Source organism: Barbus barbus (assembly GCF_936440315.1).
Source record: "Barbus barbus genome assembly, chromosome: 30".
NCBI classification, from domain to species: Eukaryota; Metazoa; Chordata; class Actinopteri; order Cypriniformes; family Cyprinidae; genus Barbus; species Barbus barbus.
Genome location: NC_136758.1, coordinates 2,779,721 through 2,799,748, shown reverse-complemented (window position 1 = coordinate 2,799,748; position 20,028 = coordinate 2,779,721). Strand labels below are relative to the sequence as shown.

The following is a 20,028-nucleotide window of genomic DNA, read 5'->3' as shown; positions in this document are numbered from 1 at the left end:
GTATATTTCAAGTTGTAAAAGACATTTAATTCACACTTTAAGTGAACCTTAGTCCCCCGGTCGACCTGATCATCTACAAGATGGATTAAAATGCTGATAAAGCCCAGAAAAGATAAGACATAAACACATGACAAAATGATTGAAATGTTAAAATAGGGGGGGGAAAATAAAATGATAATAATAAAATAAACCACTTTTATTCTGTGGCACCTAAAAAAATAATTTGGCGCCTAAGTTTTTCTTTTATAGGAGCCAATGGCTCCTTACTCGATTTTTTTGTCTGGAGCCCTGTTACAGCTTTAAAAGTATCCCATAGGACTGAATCTGAGACCTCTCCATTGTCATTAGTTGTAAAAAAAACTCATCAATTTTTCCAGTTAAATGGCATATAAAAGTTGAATCTTTGATCAACATTGGGTTGAAGCACCAACAGAAATTTCACTTTGGCAAAATACTTTTAAGTTGGAGCGTAACTGGACTATGATCAGATATTATTATATTATGATATTTAGTATTACTAATATTAGAAATCAATTCAGAAATTACAACAAGTAATCAATTCTAGTGTATGATTTGTGAACATGAGAGTAAAATGAGTAATCTCTGCCTGTTGGATGCTGAAGTCTTCAAATATCAAATTTCTAGAGATTTGTATAGTTTTTAAATGGCAAACGCACATTTTGTACAGACCCCAAATTGTACAGACTTTTCAACCACTCCTGCTAACATTTTTGTTAAAATGGAGAATTTTTCAATTATTAATTAAACTTATGATTATTGTTAGTTTATTAGAATAGCGCCTTTCTGCAAACGTAAGTATGCTTTACAATAGTAAGACAAAAACCATGACAGCAGGCCTAAGCACAAGCATAAATATACACAGGGTACAGAGACTATTAGACGTAGAGAGACTGAACTATTGTGATCATTGTTTGTTGTTGTTACTGTGTTCAGCTCCTGGACATGTTGAAGTTCTACACTGGCTTTGAGATCAGTGATCAGACAGGAAATGCGCTCACACAGAAAGAGATGACCACACTTCACTACGACAGAATCACCTCTCTACAGGTAACCCATCACACACACACACACTCATCAGTCTGTCAGGGGTCCCACACTCATTTGAGGGATTTTTAAAACAGTGAATTTTCAAGAAGGAATGATTATGCCATTTTGTTGCACGAACACATTTGTCAGGAGCTCTTCTGCGTTCATTTGTTTGATAACCATTGACCTGTTTCACAGATGATGCATTTCCACAATAATTCAAGCGTTTTTTTCATTTATTTTTTATAGTTTCATAAAAATACAGGGTACATTTATAACACTATACTTTGTGTAATGTTAATCTGGCAAAAACCTATCAATTACATTTATATGTAAAAACAGTCTATTCCAATCACTGAGTGCATCAAACAAAGTGGTTTTGTCATTTCAGTGAATTCATTTTAAGAATAAAAGGGAATGAAAGTTTGGGAGTGAAAATGAGGATTTAAGTGATGGAAAAGCCATAGAAATTATTTGGTTAAAAAGACCTATAAATAACTAGTAGCATCACTAGTAATATGTAGTGCTCCTTTACCGAAATGAATATTTTAAAAGCGTATAACCTACAATAGATGATCCAAAGCCAGTGGTCTGATGTTATATGCAGCACTCGGGTTCAGTAAGGAAAAAAGTTGGTTCCATATCATCTTTGATGAGTCTGTTCTGTAATAGTCATGTGGTTTGTGATGATTCATTGCTCTATGATAATTAAATCTATAAGATGTTTCAGAAGTTCTGTGACTGGTGTTTGTTTTTCAGAGAGCAGCTTTTGCTCATTTCCCTGAGCTCAATGATTTTGCCCTGTCTAATGTGGCTGCCGTGGACACGCGAGAGTCCCTCACCAAACACTTCGGCCATCTCAGGTAAGTGACGGCAGTTGAATGTGATGATGTGTTATCTCTTTATAGAGAGAGTGAGAGATATGGCCCATTAGATTAATGGCTCCTGCCAGGGCTTAATGATAAAGTCTCTTAACTGCAGACAGGGTTCCCACAATCAGGGAATTTTAGGGTGTACTCACACTAGGCATGGTTGCCTTAAACCGAGGCCAAGCGCGATTATTTACATATTTTATGCATTATAAACAGAGAAATAAGCATGTAGCTATTTGCCCGAAATTCCAGAATCGTATCATGCTAAGTGGGAAATAGGAAGTTTCCGATAGCACCTGAAGGCAGCATATGATGCGACTGTGTGGTTTATTATTTTGAGTCTTTGGTACGTGATGACACACGACCCTCTCACAATATATTGCTTAACAGATATATCGCTTTTGCTGCTCAGAAATGTTCACGCAATCATGCTGCACATATCAGAAGTCCCAACTGAACCGCGCTCTGGCCTACCTCTTCCAACCAATGGACGGCGCGGCACGGAGCGATCACACTAGTCAGACGCACTCGGGCACATTTCAAAACGCCTAATTTGAGTACACCCTGTTTTCCAAAATACAACTAATGATTATTTTAATAATCGATTAATCTGTCAATTATCCCTTCAATTAATTGCTAAACCAGATACTTTTTTTTTTTTTAATAATTGTTAAAAATAAAGTAATTCAAATATGAATTAATTTTAAATCTGTAATTTTTAAAAATTAAAAATAAAAAAAATCTTATTCCTTATCCTATCCAATGTTGTCCTCGTAACAACGTTTAAAATGTGTTTGTATTCAGAATGAGACTTTATGCAAAATGCGTGACATGAATTTTATTATAAAATCCAAACAATAAATGTGTTTTTAGTGCTCTTCAATATGGTGTGACAGATCGCTGTAGCGTCTCAAGCAGCACATGAACCGGTATCTCTTCCTCTTCATTACTAGTTAAAGCACTAAATAAACATGAATGAACATCAGAAGCTATTTTGTATGTTGAAAGAAACAGTACAACTTACTGAAATGCATCATGGCTCGTAATCATCATTTTATAATACATACTGTATGTTCTCAGAATATTATGTCATGCTTTTCTGATTGGCTTCCAAATATTTCATTAACCAAGATACTTAGAACATTACAAATAAAGAAATTAGTGGCTAATAGTTCAGACCTTTATTTTGTAAATTAAAACTTTTTTCAGGTTGTGTATGATATTTATGACAAATGTTAGATAAATTACATCACGTGCAAAACAATGCAGATGCCTTCAGCTGCTTGGAGGTGGAGTGGGCTCTGAATCAGCTCTGTGTGCTTCTGTTCATTTGTGACCCAGTTCTCTTTCAAGCATACGTTTCGGTGTCTCACTATGGGATACGCCCCTTCCGCGTATTCCTCAGAAGCCCTATTACATTACGCCAGCCCCAATTGGCTGGCAGACGTGACGCTGTGTCTGGGAGTGGCCTCCCCACCCCTCAGTATAAAGGAGCGACACAACGTCACTACGACATTCAAAAACCTCTTCTCGCTTCACACCAGAAGCCTTAACGAACTCTCGGACGAACGACTGGCCACCACGCCGTTTTTTCGCCTGACTCCTTCAATTTTGCATTCCAGCCGATTGCAAGGAGTGTTCGATACTACGATGGCTGCTGCAATGCAGACTGTCCCGGCTAGCGAGGGAGATGCTGTGCGACTTTGTTCATGTGGGAACAAAATTTCATGCAAAGACACACACCAGGTCTGCTCTGCATGTCTTGGGCTGAAACATGCCCAAATGGCGATCGAGAACCCCGGTTCCTGTGAACACTGCGCACGCTTCACTACGAAGAGCCTTCGTCGCAGGCTAGCACGCCAAGCTAGCCTGTCAGGCCACGATCCCCTCATGTCGCCTAGCCCCGTTCCAGCTGCCACTCCGCAGGTATCCATCCCTGTAGAGCTGCCCACCACGGCAGCTTTATCATGGGGTGAACAGCTTGACGTTTGCGTCCCTCTGACCAGTGTGTTTAGCACGGACGAGGAAGAAGACGCGCTCGATTTCGAGGAAGAGGGACAATCGGACTTTCTTCTCTCTGAAGAAGAGGAAGATTTCGAGGACTCCCCTTTCATTCCCCCTGCGCACACGGCACAACCCTTCGCCGCGGCGGGGACCACGGAAGATGCGGATGGGGCACCATCCCCGCTGCTCAGTGTGGATCTGCAAGATGTGTGCAAACGCGCTGCAGAGAAACTAAATATTCCGTGGCCGACCGTGGTAGCAGAGACTGCAAAGTCTCGCTATGAGGGTAAGCGGCTGCCGAGGGCGAAACGGGCAGCACGGCAGCTCCTTCCTGTGTTTCCAGAGCTCCTGGAGGAGCTTGCGGTGACCTGGAAGGACAAACCGTTCACCAGCAAGTTACCCGTGCAGGGAGGATCCGCTCTCGATGTGGAGGGAATGGAGAAAGTAGGACTTCTCCGAATGCCTCCCATGGAGCCATTAGTTGCCGCGCACTTGCATCCAAAGCACACGGCAGCTGCAAATCCGACGTTGCCATCCAAAGCGGACCGTTTCCAGTCAAGCATGTCGGAACGCGCTTATAAAGCGATTGCTCTCTCTGTCAGGGCGCTGAACGCTACCTCTATGCTGACCGCGTACCAAGCGGAATTGCAGGACGAAGCGTCGACCATACCAGGTCAGACGCACTGGGAAGAGATCTGTGTAGTGACAGATCTCTCTCTGCGTCTTCAGAGGTGCGCGGTTCAAGCCGCGGGCAAAGCCATGGCCACAATGGTCATCCAAGAGAGAGGACGTTGGCTTAACCTGGCTAATCTCTCAGACAGGGAGAAAGAAGCTATCCTGGACGCACCGGTGGTCACAGAAGGCATTTTTGGCTCGGCGTTGACACTGATGCAAAAGAGATGCGAGGAAAAGAAGAGGGATGATGAGGCTTTGCAGCTCTGTATGCCTCGGAAGGCACAGACTGCACCCCCCCCCGCCACCTCGGCAGACTTTCGCACAAGTTACGGCCCGCCCACCCCCCAGCTATCGCATTCCTCGGCGGCAGAGACCGAACGTGAATGCAGTGGGTCACAGCGGAGTCCCGGAACAGAGAACTGCCTGGCCTAGGAAGAACTACCCGCCTGCAACAGCTCAGGCGGTCCAGCCAGCTCCTCAACCTCATCCTCACTCCCATCCTCAGGGAGCGAGGAGGAAGAAGAAGGCAGTTTGATGGGGTCTTCCCCGGGGAAAGGAGCACAAAAGCCCCCCCGTTCGCGAGCTCCCGTCCCCCAGATGTTCAGCGTTCGACAGTGGACGAGTTCCAAAGTTCCCGGATGTTCTGTGGAAAGATAGAGCCCGGTTGGGCCAGGGGAACCAGAGCAGTGAAAAGGACAAGGGATGGTGCAGTGGTGTACACCCACCCACTAGTCACAAGCATTTTTCATGTCCAAAACTCAATAAAGTTTTCATTGTATTCCCAAAACATGTTGCAAAACATAATTCCCCAAAAAACGTTGCAAAACACGTTGACAGACCACAGCATAACATCACCTCGGGGAGCTTTAGCTCCCTTAGGGGTGATGAGACGCTTAAACTCTGTCCGAGCGCTGAATGCCCACGCATGCGCAGTACAGACAACAAACTCGCTCACGGCTCAGCCACACGAGGGCGCCAGAACGCTGCAAATAAACAGTTGGCGAGAATGCACACGGTCCCGCTGGGTACTAAGGACAGTACAATTCGGGTACCGACTGCAGTTCGCCGCTTCCCCCCCGCATTTCAAAGGGATAATTCATTCTCAGGTGCGGGAAAAATTAAAGCATGTTCTTCAGGAAGAAATTTCCTCTCTGTTGAACAAAAGGGCTATAAGAGTGGTCCCACCCGAGCAGAGCCACAGCGGGTTTTACTCGAGGTACTTCCTCGTCCCAAAGAAAGGGACTCAAGCTCTTCGTCCCATATTAGATCTGCGGGCACTGAACAAGTACTTAAGAAAGTACAAGTTCAGAATGCTCACTCATTCTACACTCCTAAAATTAGTGCGCCATGGCGATTGGTTTACGTCAATCGACCTGAAGGACGCATATTTTCACATAAAGATATATCCACCCCACAGGAAATTCCTGAGGTTTGCTTTCCTCGGCGTGGCATACGAGTATCTGGTTCTACCATTCGGGTTGTCTCTCAGCCCCCGAGTGTTTGTAAAATGTACAGAAGCGGCACTCACTCCGCTCAGGGAGAAGGGCATTCGTCTCGCTACTTACATAGACGACTGGCTGGTGACAGCTCAGTCAGAGCGAGAAACGAGAGAACACACAGTTATGCTTCTGGAACACATACAGAAACTGGGTTTCAAATTAAACATCGAAAAGAGTGTTTTAATTCCCACACAGTCTATAACATATCTGGGGCTGTCACTGAACTCGGTGACATTCAGAGCACGACTGTCAGAAGACAGGGTGAGAAAATTCACTCGGTGCATGACCGATTTTCAGAGGGGAAACAGTGTTTCCTTTCGCACATGCCTCAGGCTATTAGGACTGATGGCTTCAGCCCTGATAGTTATTCCCTTAGGCAGACTGTTCATGAGAGAATTTCAACGCTGGGTAGCGTCTCAGGGACTGGACCCAATACGTCACTCCCGCAGGAGAGTAAGAGTGACGTCAGAGGCAGTCTTAGCACTGCGCCAGTGGAGACACCCGACCTTTCTGGTTCAGGGGGTAATCATGGGCGTGGTTCGAGCCAGAAAAGTGATAACAACGGACGCGTCGTTGTCCGGTTGGGGGGGCATTCACGAGGGCAGGATAGTGAATGGAAGATGGGATCAACATCTGACCAGTCTTCACATAAACTATTTGGAAATGCTAGCCGTTTTTCTGACGTTGAAGCATTTTCTTCCTTTTCTCAAAGGGCATCATGTTCTCGTGAGAACGGACAACACTACGGTTGTGGCTTACATAAACCGGCAGGGAGGTCTCAGATCACTTCCCTTGCACATGTTAGCACGCAAACTGATTTTATGGAGCAATACCAATCTTTTATCCCTGAGAGCGACGCACGTACAGGGTGTTATGAACCAGGGTGCGGATTTGCTTTCCAGGGGCAATCCTCTCTACGGGGAGTGGAAGTTGAACAGGGAGGTGGTCGAACAGATTTGGAGCATATACGGCAGAGCGACAGTAGATCTGTTCGCGTCACACGACAATGCTCAGTGTCCTCTGTTTTTCTCCCTGAAAGATCAGAGCGCGCCTCTGGGGATAGATGCGCTGGCGCACGAATGGCCTCGCACTCTCCTTTACGCTTTCCCACCGATAGCATTGATATCCCCAACACTTTACAGAGTGAGGGAGGAGGGACTAAAACTGATATTAATAGCTCCGAGGTGGCCAGGGAAGTATTGGCTAGCGGAGATCATACATATGCTGTACAAAGACCCGTGGTCTCTCCCGCTGCGCAGAGATCTTCTGTCACAAGCAGAGGGGGAGATTTTTCATCCTCATCCAGAACGCCTGGCACTATGGGCATGGCCTGTGAGTGGGTCAATTTAAATATAACCGGTCTGCCTGACAGCGTTATTAGAACCATACAAAATGCTAGAGCTTCATCGACTAGGTCTCTTTATGAATGCAAATGGGGCGTGTTCGAGCGCTGGTGCGCAACTAAACATGAGATACCCTTTCAGTGTTCAGTGGCAGTGGTTCTATCATTTCTTCAGGATTTGATAGACCAAGGGAAAGCGTTTTCAACCATAAAAGTGTTTCTGGCTGCTATATCTGCTTGTCACATTGGTTTTGATAATAAAACTGTGGGGCAGCATCCTTTGGTAGGCAGGTTTATGAAAGGTGCGCGCCGCGCCTTGCCAGTGTCGAGACCGATTTCCCCCTCATGGGACTTGGGATTGGTGCTAGATGCTCTTTCCATGTCCCCATTTGAGCCGCTGGATAAGGTTGATTTAAAAATATTGTCATTTAAGACGGCACTGCTGTTAGCTTTATCCTCGGCAAAACGCGTAAGCGAGATTCACGCGTTTTCAGTGCACTCAGCGTGTTTGCAGTTCATGTCTGGGGATGCAGGGGTAGTTCTGAAACCTAATCCTGCATTCATGCCCAAAATAGTTAAGGCTATCATTCCTCTTGAGTTAAGAGCCTTCTGTCCACCACCTTTTGCTTCATCAGAACAGCAAAAGTTAAATGCATTGTGTCCAGTGCGTGCTTTACGCATTTATACAGAAAGAACTAGAGGGTTCAGGGAAAGTGATCAGCTGTTCGTATCTTGGGCGAAACCTCGTACGGGGAAGCCGATTACTAAGCAGCGGTTGTCGCACTGGATAGTGGAGGCGATCTCGCTGGCATATTCCAGTAAGGGTCTTGTGTCCCCATCTGGTTTACGTGCACACTCAACAAGGGGAATGTCAACGTCCTGGGCCCTGTTTAAAGGAGTCTCGTTACAGGATATTTGCGAAGCGGCGAGCTGGTCCTCACCGCATACATTTGCAAGGTTCTATAAGCTGGACGTTACAGCTCAGACTTTAGCGCATGCAGTATTGAGCGTTGGAATGTGAATCACGAGTCATGACTCGTTCAGCCCCGCACGCAGTATTGTGGTTGGCAGGAGACTTCGAGGCAGGCTATCTGGCAATACGGGAGTTAGGATATCCCATAGTGAGACACCGAAACGTATGCTTGAAAGAGAACAATAGGTTACTTGCGTAACCCCGGTTCTCTGATAGCATTAAGTGAGGTGTCTCACCAGATCACCCTCCTTGCTGTGCGAAGCGAGGAAGAGGTGTGCTTGTTTTGAATGTCGTAGTGACGTTGTGTCGCTCCTTTATACTGAGGGGTGGGGAGGCCACTCCCAGACACAGCGTCACGTCTGCCAGCCAATTGGGGCTGGCGTAATGTAATAGGGCTTCTGAGGAATACGCGGAAGGGGCGTATCCCATAGTGAGACACCTCACTTAATGCTATCAGAGAACCGGGGTTACGCAAGTAACCTATTGTTTTGTCTGTTCATCTTTCTGCTTGTAGTCCCAATACCCTCCACCGGGTGTCAGCATACCTGTGTCTCCTCCCTGAGCTTCCTGATGGAGAAGATACACCCTACGATAAAGAATTCCTTCTGGAGCTACTGGTAGGGATATCATAAAATATCACAGTGTTTATAAAAGTGTTTACTCTTTTTTTTTTTTTTTGCTGTGTTTTTTTGGCCAGTTTTTAAGGCAGCACCAGAATGCATTAAAACAAGCTTGCCAAAAAATAAAAATAAATCCTGATGTCAGGGGAGTTGAGAGAAATGTAGACCGTAAATGTTTTGTTCAGTACTGATAAGTCATAAGAAATAGGCTTATCTAATTTAACAGTAGCATATGGCACATTATTGTGACTGTTTAAAGCTTACGACATAGCTTCACACATTTCTGATTGAGAACATAGTCACATTCACACAAACAGCTATTCAAACCTTTTTTCCAGTACATATGTTTATTTAATGCCACCAGACATCAAAATGAGCATAGGAAAGTTTTTAGACATGCACAGAGATAATAAAAGACAATGTTCCTGCTTCCCAATAGATAATGCATTCTTGCAAGCATATTTTGTTTATGTTCTCACATGCTATATAAATGCACTCTGGGGGATATTCTGGGTATTTTAAAGATGCATTTATACCATATGTGCATTTTCACCAAAATTTTGGAAATACAGATTTAGTCCTGCTGAAAAAAAAATGTTAAAAATATTTTTAAAGGCAAGTGAAAAAAAAATAAAATATATATATATGTGTGTGTGTGTGTGTGTGTGTGTGTGTGTAAAAAAAAAATATATATAAATATATATATGCAATAAAACAATGCTTTCAGATTTTTCAGGTGGGTCTAAAAGTACTACAGACATTTAGTAATCAAATGTAAAATAACACTGTCTTTCACTGAATAAATGAAATGTAGATTAATACAAGTTATTTGTCAAGGGCAGAGAGAGATTTTCTTGGTCTTTTGTTGTTTGATTACTGATTATTGTTTGATGACAGCTGGTAAATTAGGCTGCTGTCACTTTAAGACCTAATGCACTAATAGACTGATACACATCAGATTTCTTTCTTGACTATTTACATTAGACATATCCGAGTGTGTTTAGGAGGATACTTACCAAGATGGATATTATATTTTGACATAATTAGTTTGAATTTGTCTGTTCAAGCGCAAAAATACCCGAAAGAGATCTCAAATCAGTGTTAGAATTACCGAATGGTGCATAAACTTTCGTGACTATGGTTCAGTCAACTGTCCCAAGTGTCTTTCACACTGACTCCAGGTCATCAGGCAGTCCTTATTGTCGAGCCCCGTAGTGGTTGACGTGAGGAACACTATTTGTTCATTAGGTTTGAGAGACCGTGCTGCCCATGCTCACTCACAGAGATGTAGTGTTGGGGGACAAACGTGTTTAAAAGGTTTTCTGCTTGCTAAGTCCTCAATTTGTAAGTTCTTGAGGCTGGGGGCTGTGAATGGCTTTAATTCTCACTCTTATAGTGTATTTTAACCTCTGCTGCATATGTTTAAATGTTTCAGGCCCATCGGTGGTCCTGCTTCGGCGTGTTTTAATTACTCCCTCCAAATCTCATCAAGAACTTGAGCATTTCCTCTTTAATGCTGTCGCTGTGTTGATGGAGCCAGTGTCAGGCGGTCATTTACGTGTTGAGCTGCTGAAATCTGGTTATGTGCATGTGCTGCGGCCCACAATGGAGTCAGAGCAGGTCACAAACCAGATAAAACACTTAATTAAGCTTCAACAAGATAAGCTGCCCAAACACTCCTGGTTAATTCATTTGATTTTCTCAAAGCTGCGTCCCACGTGATCCGCCCGACTCGTTTTCTCATTGAAATTGTTTAATGTTTTCTCAGAAGAGTAGTAACTAATTTGAACAGAAACATAATAGGATTTATAGTCATCAGGAAGTACAGGAAAAGTTTTAAAGGAAACCTTAATTCAGACAATTTATTATGCATGCACTGCGTATAACAATTTCTTTTAAGAAGACTGTGGGATTTGCACTGCATAGTTTACGATACATGACTCAAACACAGTGTTATGATTTACAGGCAACATTTTAAACAAGGACCAAAATGTGTGCTGGAAAAAAATAGCGCTGTACATCAAACTCTTTCAAAAGATCAAAAATCTTGGTACTGTATATCCCTTTAAAATGCTCATGGGATGTGATTGGCTCTCTTGCGCTGTGATGCATGTAGCCTACATTTGGCCATCTGCTGTGTTTGAAGGGTAAACCATAATCACACAGGTTTACCCAGCATGCTTTGTCCAGCGGGCAGATGATTCTGTGGGTAATGGAGGAGCTGGCCAGGACGAAACAGACCCCGTGAACTCTTTCTCTCTTCTGTTCAGGTGTCCCGCCATGAAAGACGAATCTCTCAGATAGAGCAGCTCAACCAGATGCCTCTGTACCCCACCGAGAAGATCATCTGGGACGAGAACATCGTTCCCACCGAGTACTATTCTGGAGAAGGTGGGCATCTTGACATGAATTCACCATCTAATCATAATACTACTATGTCATATACCTATAATAAAATTAGAGGAATAGTTCAACAAAAATGCATGTACTTATTTCTCTTTCTTAACATGTATTACTGTATTTATTCAGTGGAACACAAAAGGAGAAATTTTGAAGAATGATCAGCTCTTTTCCATACAACAACAATTCATAGTGACCAAGTATTTCAACTTCCATAAAGCACAAAAGATGCATGGAAATAGATGCACGAAAGAAAAAGATGCCCAGTGTCATTATCGCCAAACTCCACTGGTGCCTTGATCGTGTCAGTTTGCATGTGCTTTTTTTTGTCGTTCTGATTGAAAGATTCAGTGGACTGTTTACATGAGACGTTATCTAATCCGAATGACAACAAATACAAATCACCAGAGGAAAAAACGCCCGCGTTAATATTTTCAATAGCTGCTTGCTTCGAATAAACGGACTAATGTTTGAATCCTTCGCGTTCGAGCGCTCAGGCATGTGGCCAGAACACAGACACATTCATAGAACTGATACGGCCGTCTTCTATCGTACCACACAGAACCAAACTGATTACTTGTTTGCCGTTTCTAATAACGAAGTTGCACAGATATATCTATCAGATAAAATAATAAACACAATATAGCTTGATCTCAGCCAGTTGATCAACACATATCATCATATTACCCCCATAATTTCTTAAAGTTAAAGCATTGCGGTATAAAATAAGAGTACGACCCTCTGTAATGCAGGTCTGAAATCAATTGTAATGTGATACTAAAAAGTTTTACTGTAAAATAGAACAAATAAACGATTTCTTACCAAGATTTGCACGAAGGAGCGTTGCTTTATGAACACGGAGAGGGATCGCAAAAAGCTATATCACAAACAACATTTCCAAGCATGTAATCATACATGATTCATGGCGTGAGCAGATTGGAAATTATGAATCTGTAATAAATAAATACAAATAACAAAGGCAAATTTTGGTCAAGTTGTATATTTTAATTGAGCTTCTTTCACCATTGTGTTGTTTCTAAGCTGAAAAGCTAAAAATTGCGCTTCATTTCAGATCCGTTTTCCACTCCAGTCATGAGAGCAGATATGGCAGTTCATAACACCGCAAGCGTTATCTATTCTAATGCTTTTATAACTGTATAATTTAAATTAACTTCTACTTCCACTATTTCCCAGTCTGTACTGTAGTGTCGGTGTCCTCAAAGTAATCGGTTTACATGGTGGAATTTACATTTTGTCCGGTTTATAGAAAGGTTTATCCCACCCCTCTCAAAGCCATTACAATTTCATCCAGACTGGACTTTTAAACCGATTACAATGCTCCATGTAAACGTGCCTAATAACATTTTAATAGTGATGCATTGAAATTTCAGCAACTGAAATATGTTCACTTCAGTGCATCACTACATTTTAAGCTGTATGAGTGTAAAAACCGTCAACTAAAATTTAAAATAATACTCTATTTGTTTGTGAATCTGCAGGTTGTTTAGCTCTGCCCAAGCTGAACCTGCAGTTTCTGACCCTGCATGACTATCTTTTGAGAAACTTCAACCTCTTCCGACTGGAGTCCACCTATGAAATCCGGCAGGATATCGAGGACATTGTGTTACGGATGAAGCCATGGTTTGTTCTTAGTGTAAAAACATTTTTAGCATTTTAACAAAAGATTTTGAGTTTATACCCAAATGAACCTCTAAAGGCCAGTTCCCATGACTTGGCTCAGGACTTCACCAAAGGGCGATTTTCAAGGAAAAGGGCATTTTGGTAGCAAGAATGTAGGAAATGTGTATTTACATGGACAAAATAGTGAAAGAGGATGAAATTGAAATTTTAATTGGTAAAAATTTCATGGCAGTTGCTTACTATTACAAAAAGAAAAATGTCCTTGTCAGACTTTTTTTTAAATGCCAAGATACTTGATGTGGATACACACAGGATATATTTTCTTACTTGAAAGTACTTGGGATTATAATTTATTGTCAATTTTGAAGCTTGACAACCCCTGTACAGCGTTTACGCTTACTGTCAGGAAAAGAACGGCGTGAGCGTTCTGGTTTATGATCTGCCGTGTGTCCCCGCAGGCAGTCGGAGTATGGAGGAGTGGTGTTTGGAGGATGGGCTAGAATGGCACAGACCATAGCGTCGTTTTCCATCGTGGAGGTGGCGAAGCCAAACATCGGAGAGAACTGGCCAGCCCGTGTCCGTGCTGACGTCACCATTAACCTCAACATCCGGAATAACATCAAAAACGAGTGGGAGGGTAAAGCTGTCTCTCTCTGCAAGCATTAGCAACGCATTTATAACCTGTTCACAACACCCATGAAAGCACCTAGCAATATCATGGTTATTTTCATTAATGAAAAACTTAAAGCAGCAGTCAGTAACTTTTTTTTTTTTTTTTTTTTTTTTGGTTAAAAATGATCCGAAATCAATATTTGAGCAAGTACATAACCAGCCAGTGTGCAAATCCATCACCTTACTTTAGCCCGATTTACAACGGTTAGCTTATAATGATGTTTTCTAGGAATTCGTGGTAAATTCGAGCATGGCACTGCGTCATTACATCATGTCTGTAATCATAGAGAAGAAGTCCTGGCTAGTAGCTATATACCATGTGAGGATCCTTCAGGTGGCGGCTCGTTTATAGCCTTTTCTCACAGCAGCTAGAATAATTAAATTGATCAATTTGATGGCAGATTGTAATCCAGAAAGGATTGTGTTTATGAAACACATGTGACTGAAATTAAATTATATTCCAGTTTTAAATGTACATCTGATTACAGATAGCCTGAGATTACACAAGTTTTGTATTTTAAAGGGAACCAGTTCTAAGGAAGAATAATTAGCTTTTTGGGTTAAAAGAATTTCTTTATATGAAATTCGAATAGTATGACAATTAGAGATTAGACTGTACAGAAATTGAAATATACACGCTAACACACACTACATACATGTTAACATGAACAAATTGAGAACAATTTATTATATTATATGAGCTAATCGATTGTTAGATTTAATCACCATTGTAGCACAATTTATTGGTCAGAACAAAAGTTGTAGACTTTTTATTTACTCGTGCAAACAATATCTGGTGAAAATTCTTATTTGGGTCATACTTCCAAGATGTATGCTAGAATCTGTGATTTCCTAGTACAGTATCCACACCAGTACAGTGACTGACAGCCACACATACTCCTCAAAACATTAGATTCATCCACGCTGGAGCCGTGCCAGAGCACAACCCACATTAAGAGAATAATTCCAAATAAATGCAATTGCAAGTTTTAAACCGAGATGGCGACAAAAGAGGCAAAACTTACGGACTGCAGTATTAAGTTAATAGTAATTTAAATATAAAAACATATGTAATATATATTTAGTTGCCATAGCAGCATCTTTCAATTTCATTGAAAGTACTAAAATAACTAAAACCTAATCAAAATATTTAAAAATCTAATAAAAATGACAAAAATACACAACAAAATTGCTAAAAATGTAACAAATTAAAATGAGAACAGAAAATATAAAACTTAAATGTTAATTCAAAATATTAACAAAGAATGGCTTGAATGTTGAAATAACAAACTATTTGAAGTATTTGCCCAATTTTTTATTCTTATGAGATTCTTATTTTATTCTTTTGTATCAGGACAAATGTTTAAGGACTTGAGATTGAGATTGATGTATTATATTATTGAATGTTTCATTTGTATCTGACATGTTAATGCCGATGAAGCTGATAATGTCAGTTTAATAAATTGAAGTACAACAACAGCTTTTCTTTCTCCCATGTCTTCACATCTTTGCTCATTTTTACAGGGCTGCGGAAGCACGACGTTTGCTTTCTGGTCACGGTTCGGCCCAACCTGCTCTACGGCACACGCTTTGACCGCCGGCAGCCGTTTGTGGATCAGGCCGGGCTGGTGTACGTGAGAGGCTGTGAGGTGCAGGGCATGCTGGATGATAAGGGCCGTGTCATAGAGGAAGGTAAGACTGTTTACGGAGTTCACTGAACCCTATGATGAACAGACAGCGTACAGACTAGACTGTCAGAGCACAAGTCATAAGCATAGAGTTTTATGTGGGTTGCCATGCTTTTACAGAAGAACGGTAATTATGCTACATATGCAACACATTTGTGATAACTAATGTGATTATCAGTCTTATACAGTTGATATGTTATATATAATAATGTCATATACTACCAGTCAAAAGTTTGGTGTTTTTGACAGAAGTGTCTTCTGCTTACCAAGGCTGCATTTATTTAATCAAATATACATGTGACCCTGGAGCACAAAAGCAGTCTTAAGTCGCTGGGGTATATTTGTTGCAATAGCCAACAAATACATTGTATGGGTCAAAATTATCGATTTTTCCTTTATGCCAAAAAACATTAGGATATTAAGTAAAGATCATGTTCCATGAAAATATTCAGTGAATTTCCTACTGTAAATATATCAAAACTTCATTTTTGATTAGTAATATGCATTGCTAAGAACTTAATTTGAACAACTTTAAAGGCGATTTTCTCAATATTTAGATTTTTTTGCACCCTCAGATTCCAGATTTTCAAATAGTTGTATCTCAGCCAAATATTGTCCTATCATAACAAACCATACATCAATGGAAAGATCATTTATTCAGCTTCCAGGTGATGTAGAAACCTCAATTTCGAAAAACTGACACTTATGACTGGTTTTGTGGTCCAGGGTCACATATAGCAAAAACAGTAATATTGCAAAATGTTATTACAATTTCAAATAATTGTTTTCTATGTAATTGTATGTTAAGATGCAATTGATTGCCGTGATCAAAGCTGAATTTTCAGCATCATTACTCCAGTCTTCAGTCATGATCCTTCAGTGTTAAACTGAATCTCTCTCACGTTGACCTGGACAGTGTTCACTGTTGGACCTTCAGAATGTGGTCTAGTATCACTGGTCATTTCTGGTCCAGTGATTTTAGTGTCAATTCACTTGACAAATTAACCTCAGTTTAGACTGAATATTGATTTCCATCATTACATTTACAGAGGCTTTTATCCAGAGTGACTTACAAATGAGGAATCGTTATTATCTTGTGACTCATTTGTGGTTTTATTTGTGCAAAGGTCCTGATCCGAAGCCCAAATTAAGAGGTGACACCAGGACATACCGGGTATGGCTCGACCCAAACCAGTACCAGCAGGACATGACCAACAGCATCCAGAACGGAGTAGAAGACCCCTATGAGACCTTCAATATCATCATGAGACGCAAACCCAAAGAGAACAACTTCAAGGTCAGACGATTCCCGATATATGCCTGCCAGCAGACTCAGAGCCAGACTGATGACTGCAACTAAAAATATATAATTGTCAATTTAAATAAAATAAACAATAACTGAAATAAATACTTGCATTTGGCGAAAGAAAAAAAACCTGCAAAATTTCTAATTTTACTTAAATTTATAGTTTAATTGATTGGTTCATAGTTTAAGTAGTAAAATATGAAAGCTAGGGCTGGGAGGATACGCTAATCTAACGATTGAATACTATCCCGATACTTGTGTGCCAATTCAATATATATTGCGGAGTATTACGATTATACACTCACCTAAAGGATTATTAGGAACACCTGTTCAATTTCTCATTAATGCAATTATCTAATCAACCAATCACATAGCAGTTGCTTCAATGCATTTAGGGGTGTGGTCCTGGTCAAGACAATCTCCTGAACTCCAAACTGAATGTCAGAATGGGAAAGAAAGGTGATTTAAGCAATTTTGAGCGTGGCATGGTTGTTGGTGCCAGACGGGCCGGTCTGAGTATTTCACAATCTGCTCAGTTACTGGGATTTTCACGCACAACCATTTCTAGGGTTTACAAAGAATGGTGTGAAAAGGGAAAAACATCCAGTATGCGGCAGTCCTGTGGGCGAAAATGCCTTGTTGATGCTAGAGGTCAGAGGAGAATGGGCCGACTGATTCAAGCTGATAGAAGAGCAACTTTGACTGAAATAACCACTCGTTACAACCGAGGTATGCAGCAAAGCATTTGTGAAGCCACAACACGCACAACCTTGAGGCGGATGGGCTACAACAGCAGAAGACCCCACCAGGTACCACTCATCTCCACTACAAATAGGAAAAAGAGGCTACAATTTGCACGAGTTCACCAAAATTGGACGGTTGAAGACTGGAAAAATGTTGCCTGGTCTGATGAGTCTCGATTTCTGTTGAGACATTCAGATGGTAGAGTCAGAATTTGGCGTAAACAGAATGAGAACATGGATCCATCATGCCTTGTTACCACTGTGCAGGCTGGTGGTGGTGGTGTAATGGTGTGGGGGATGTTTTCTTGGCACACTTTAGGCCCCCTAGTGCCAATTGGGCATCGTTTAAATGCCACGGCCTACCTGAGCATTGTTTCTGACCATGTCCATCCCTTTATGACCACCATGTACCCATCCTCTGATGGCTACTTCCAGCAGGATAATGCACCATGTCACAAAGCTCGAATCATTTCAAATTGGTTTCTTGAACATGACAATGAGTTCACTGTACTAAAATGGCCCCCACAGTCACCAGATCTCAACCCAATAGAGCATCTTTGGGATGTGGTGGAACGGGAGCTTCGTGCCCTGGATGTGCATCCCACAAATCTCCATCAACTGCAAGATGCTATCCTATCAATATGGGCCAACATTTCTAAAGAATGCTTTCAGCACCTTGTTGAATCAATGCCACGTAGAATTAAGGCAGTTCTGAAGGCGAAAGGGGGTCAAACACAGTATTAGTATGGTGTTCCTGATAATCCTTTAGGTGAGTGTATAACTATAGCGATTCGATATTACAATTTATTGTGATTTTTGTTTGCTTGTTAAAGACTAGGCAATGGAAAATAGTTGATTATACCCTTAAAAGAGACTGTATATGATGAGTCATATTAACAAAAACAATGCATCACATCTTTCTAAACTTTAATTTCAGGAGCACACCGTGTATATTTAAAGTACCTTGAACCCTGAACTTGCACATGAATATAATAGTCAAATGTTCAACAAAATGAATAGATAAAATACTTTATGAAATAAAATAAAGTATTATGTTACTTTGCATACCGTTTCAGTCATGTTTAGTCATGTTTTCCCAGCCGTGTGTAAAACCCAAAGTGTTTCCACACTTGAGATTGAAAATGTGATGTCGCAGAAAGAATTCTGGAAGAGGTTTGATGGTCATGGTTTTGCTTTCTCACGCCGGCTTTAAGGTCATTGGGGGGGGGGTGATTGTTTATAGCTTATGATTTACTGAATTGCAAGAAATAAAAAAGGTGACTCGATTCTGAATTCACGCAATTCTGACTCATTTCTCTGAATTCTGAGTTCACATCTAGCAATTCAGTTTTTTATATAATAAAAAACAATAATAATAAAGTTAATTGCAACTTTTTATGTCAGTTATGGCTTTCTTTTTTATATCTTGCAATTCTGCGAGTAAATTGAGAAAGTTTTTTTTAATCCTTTGGTGGAAATGAGTTTCCATACAAAACTGATTAAAACTAAAATAAAAATTTGTAAAGACTAAATGATAGATCGTTTAATAAATAAATAACTTTAACATTTGAAAAACACTAATTTGCATTATTGCATATACTATTTGTATTAATAAATACTATGTATTAATGATGCTAAAAAATGCTGGCCAGGAAGCGCCTAATCAGACTGGAAGTAGATATTGCCTTTTAATCAACATAAAAATAGAGCTTTGGTGATTCGACCATCCACAATGATCAAAAATGAATTTGTTTTGTTGTGTTCAGGCCGTGTTGGAGACCATTCGTAACCTGATGAACACCGAGTGTGTGGTGCCCGACTGGCTTCACGACATCATTCTGGGTTATGGAGATCCTGGTAGTGCCCATTACTCAAAGATGCCTAACCAGATTTCCTCTCTGGACTTCAACGACACCTTCCTGTCCATCGAGCACCTGAAGTCCTGTTTCCCCAATCACACGGTGAAGGTGACCGAGGAAGATCCCGCTCGACAGGTCCCGCCTTTCAGGTCAGGAATCGTCTTAATTGGATAAATGCTGTGTATTGGTGCTGAACAGCTTTGAACTCATCAATAAATTGTATTTTAACATATATTCACATAAAAATCTGTTATTTTAAAAAGCAAAAATATTTTGCAATATTACTGTTTTTACTTTATTTTGTAATGCAATCCTTGGTGAGCAGAAGAGATTTCTTTAAAAAACTTACCAACCCCAAAAGTTTCAGTAGTTGTGTAAGTGGATGATTTGTGGTAAATTATTGTCTCTTTTCTCTACTAGAATTAGATTCCCTGCACAGAATGCGAAGGTGAAAAAGCGTAAAGCAAATGAGGAGGAGAAGCCGGATGAGGAAGATCTCACGCTGTTGGTGGAGCCTCATGTGATTCCCAACAGGGGCCCGTATCCCTACAACCAGCCCAAGAGGTATGTGGAGCTCATGCTCTGTTAAACCTTTTAGACAATCCAGCTGTACTTGGTTCAGCCTATCAGCCAAAGATGCACTCCATGTATGTATACACATTGCCTGTTATGGAAACACTGACATCC

General features: G+C 41.1%; 1 protein-coding gene across 1 annotated transcript in view; it reads left to right on the top strand.

Annotated features, from left to right (window-relative positions):
• The window catches only part of aqr (aquarius intron-binding spliceosomal factor), a 65,704-nt gene that overhangs the window by 14,751 nt on the left and 30,925 nt on the right, over positions 1-20,028 (top strand). Inside the window, exons 12-21 of the mRNA XM_079386589.1 lie at positions 955-1,068; positions 1,807-1,910; positions 8,927-9,029; positions 11,303-11,423; positions 12,932-13,073; positions 13,532-13,710; positions 15,270-15,437; positions 16,561-16,730; positions 19,249-19,490; positions 19,762-19,905. Of these exons, the coding sequence (XP_079242715.1) occupies positions 955-1,068; positions 1,807-1,910; positions 8,927-9,029; positions 11,303-11,423; positions 12,932-13,073; positions 13,532-13,710; positions 15,270-15,437; positions 16,561-16,730; positions 19,249-19,490; positions 19,762-19,905 (1,487 nt within the window). The remainder of the gene's footprint in view (positions 1-954; positions 1,069-1,806; positions 1,911-8,926; positions 9,030-11,302; positions 11,424-12,931; positions 13,074-13,531; positions 13,711-15,269; positions 15,438-16,560; positions 16,731-19,248; positions 19,491-19,761; positions 19,906-20,028) is intronic.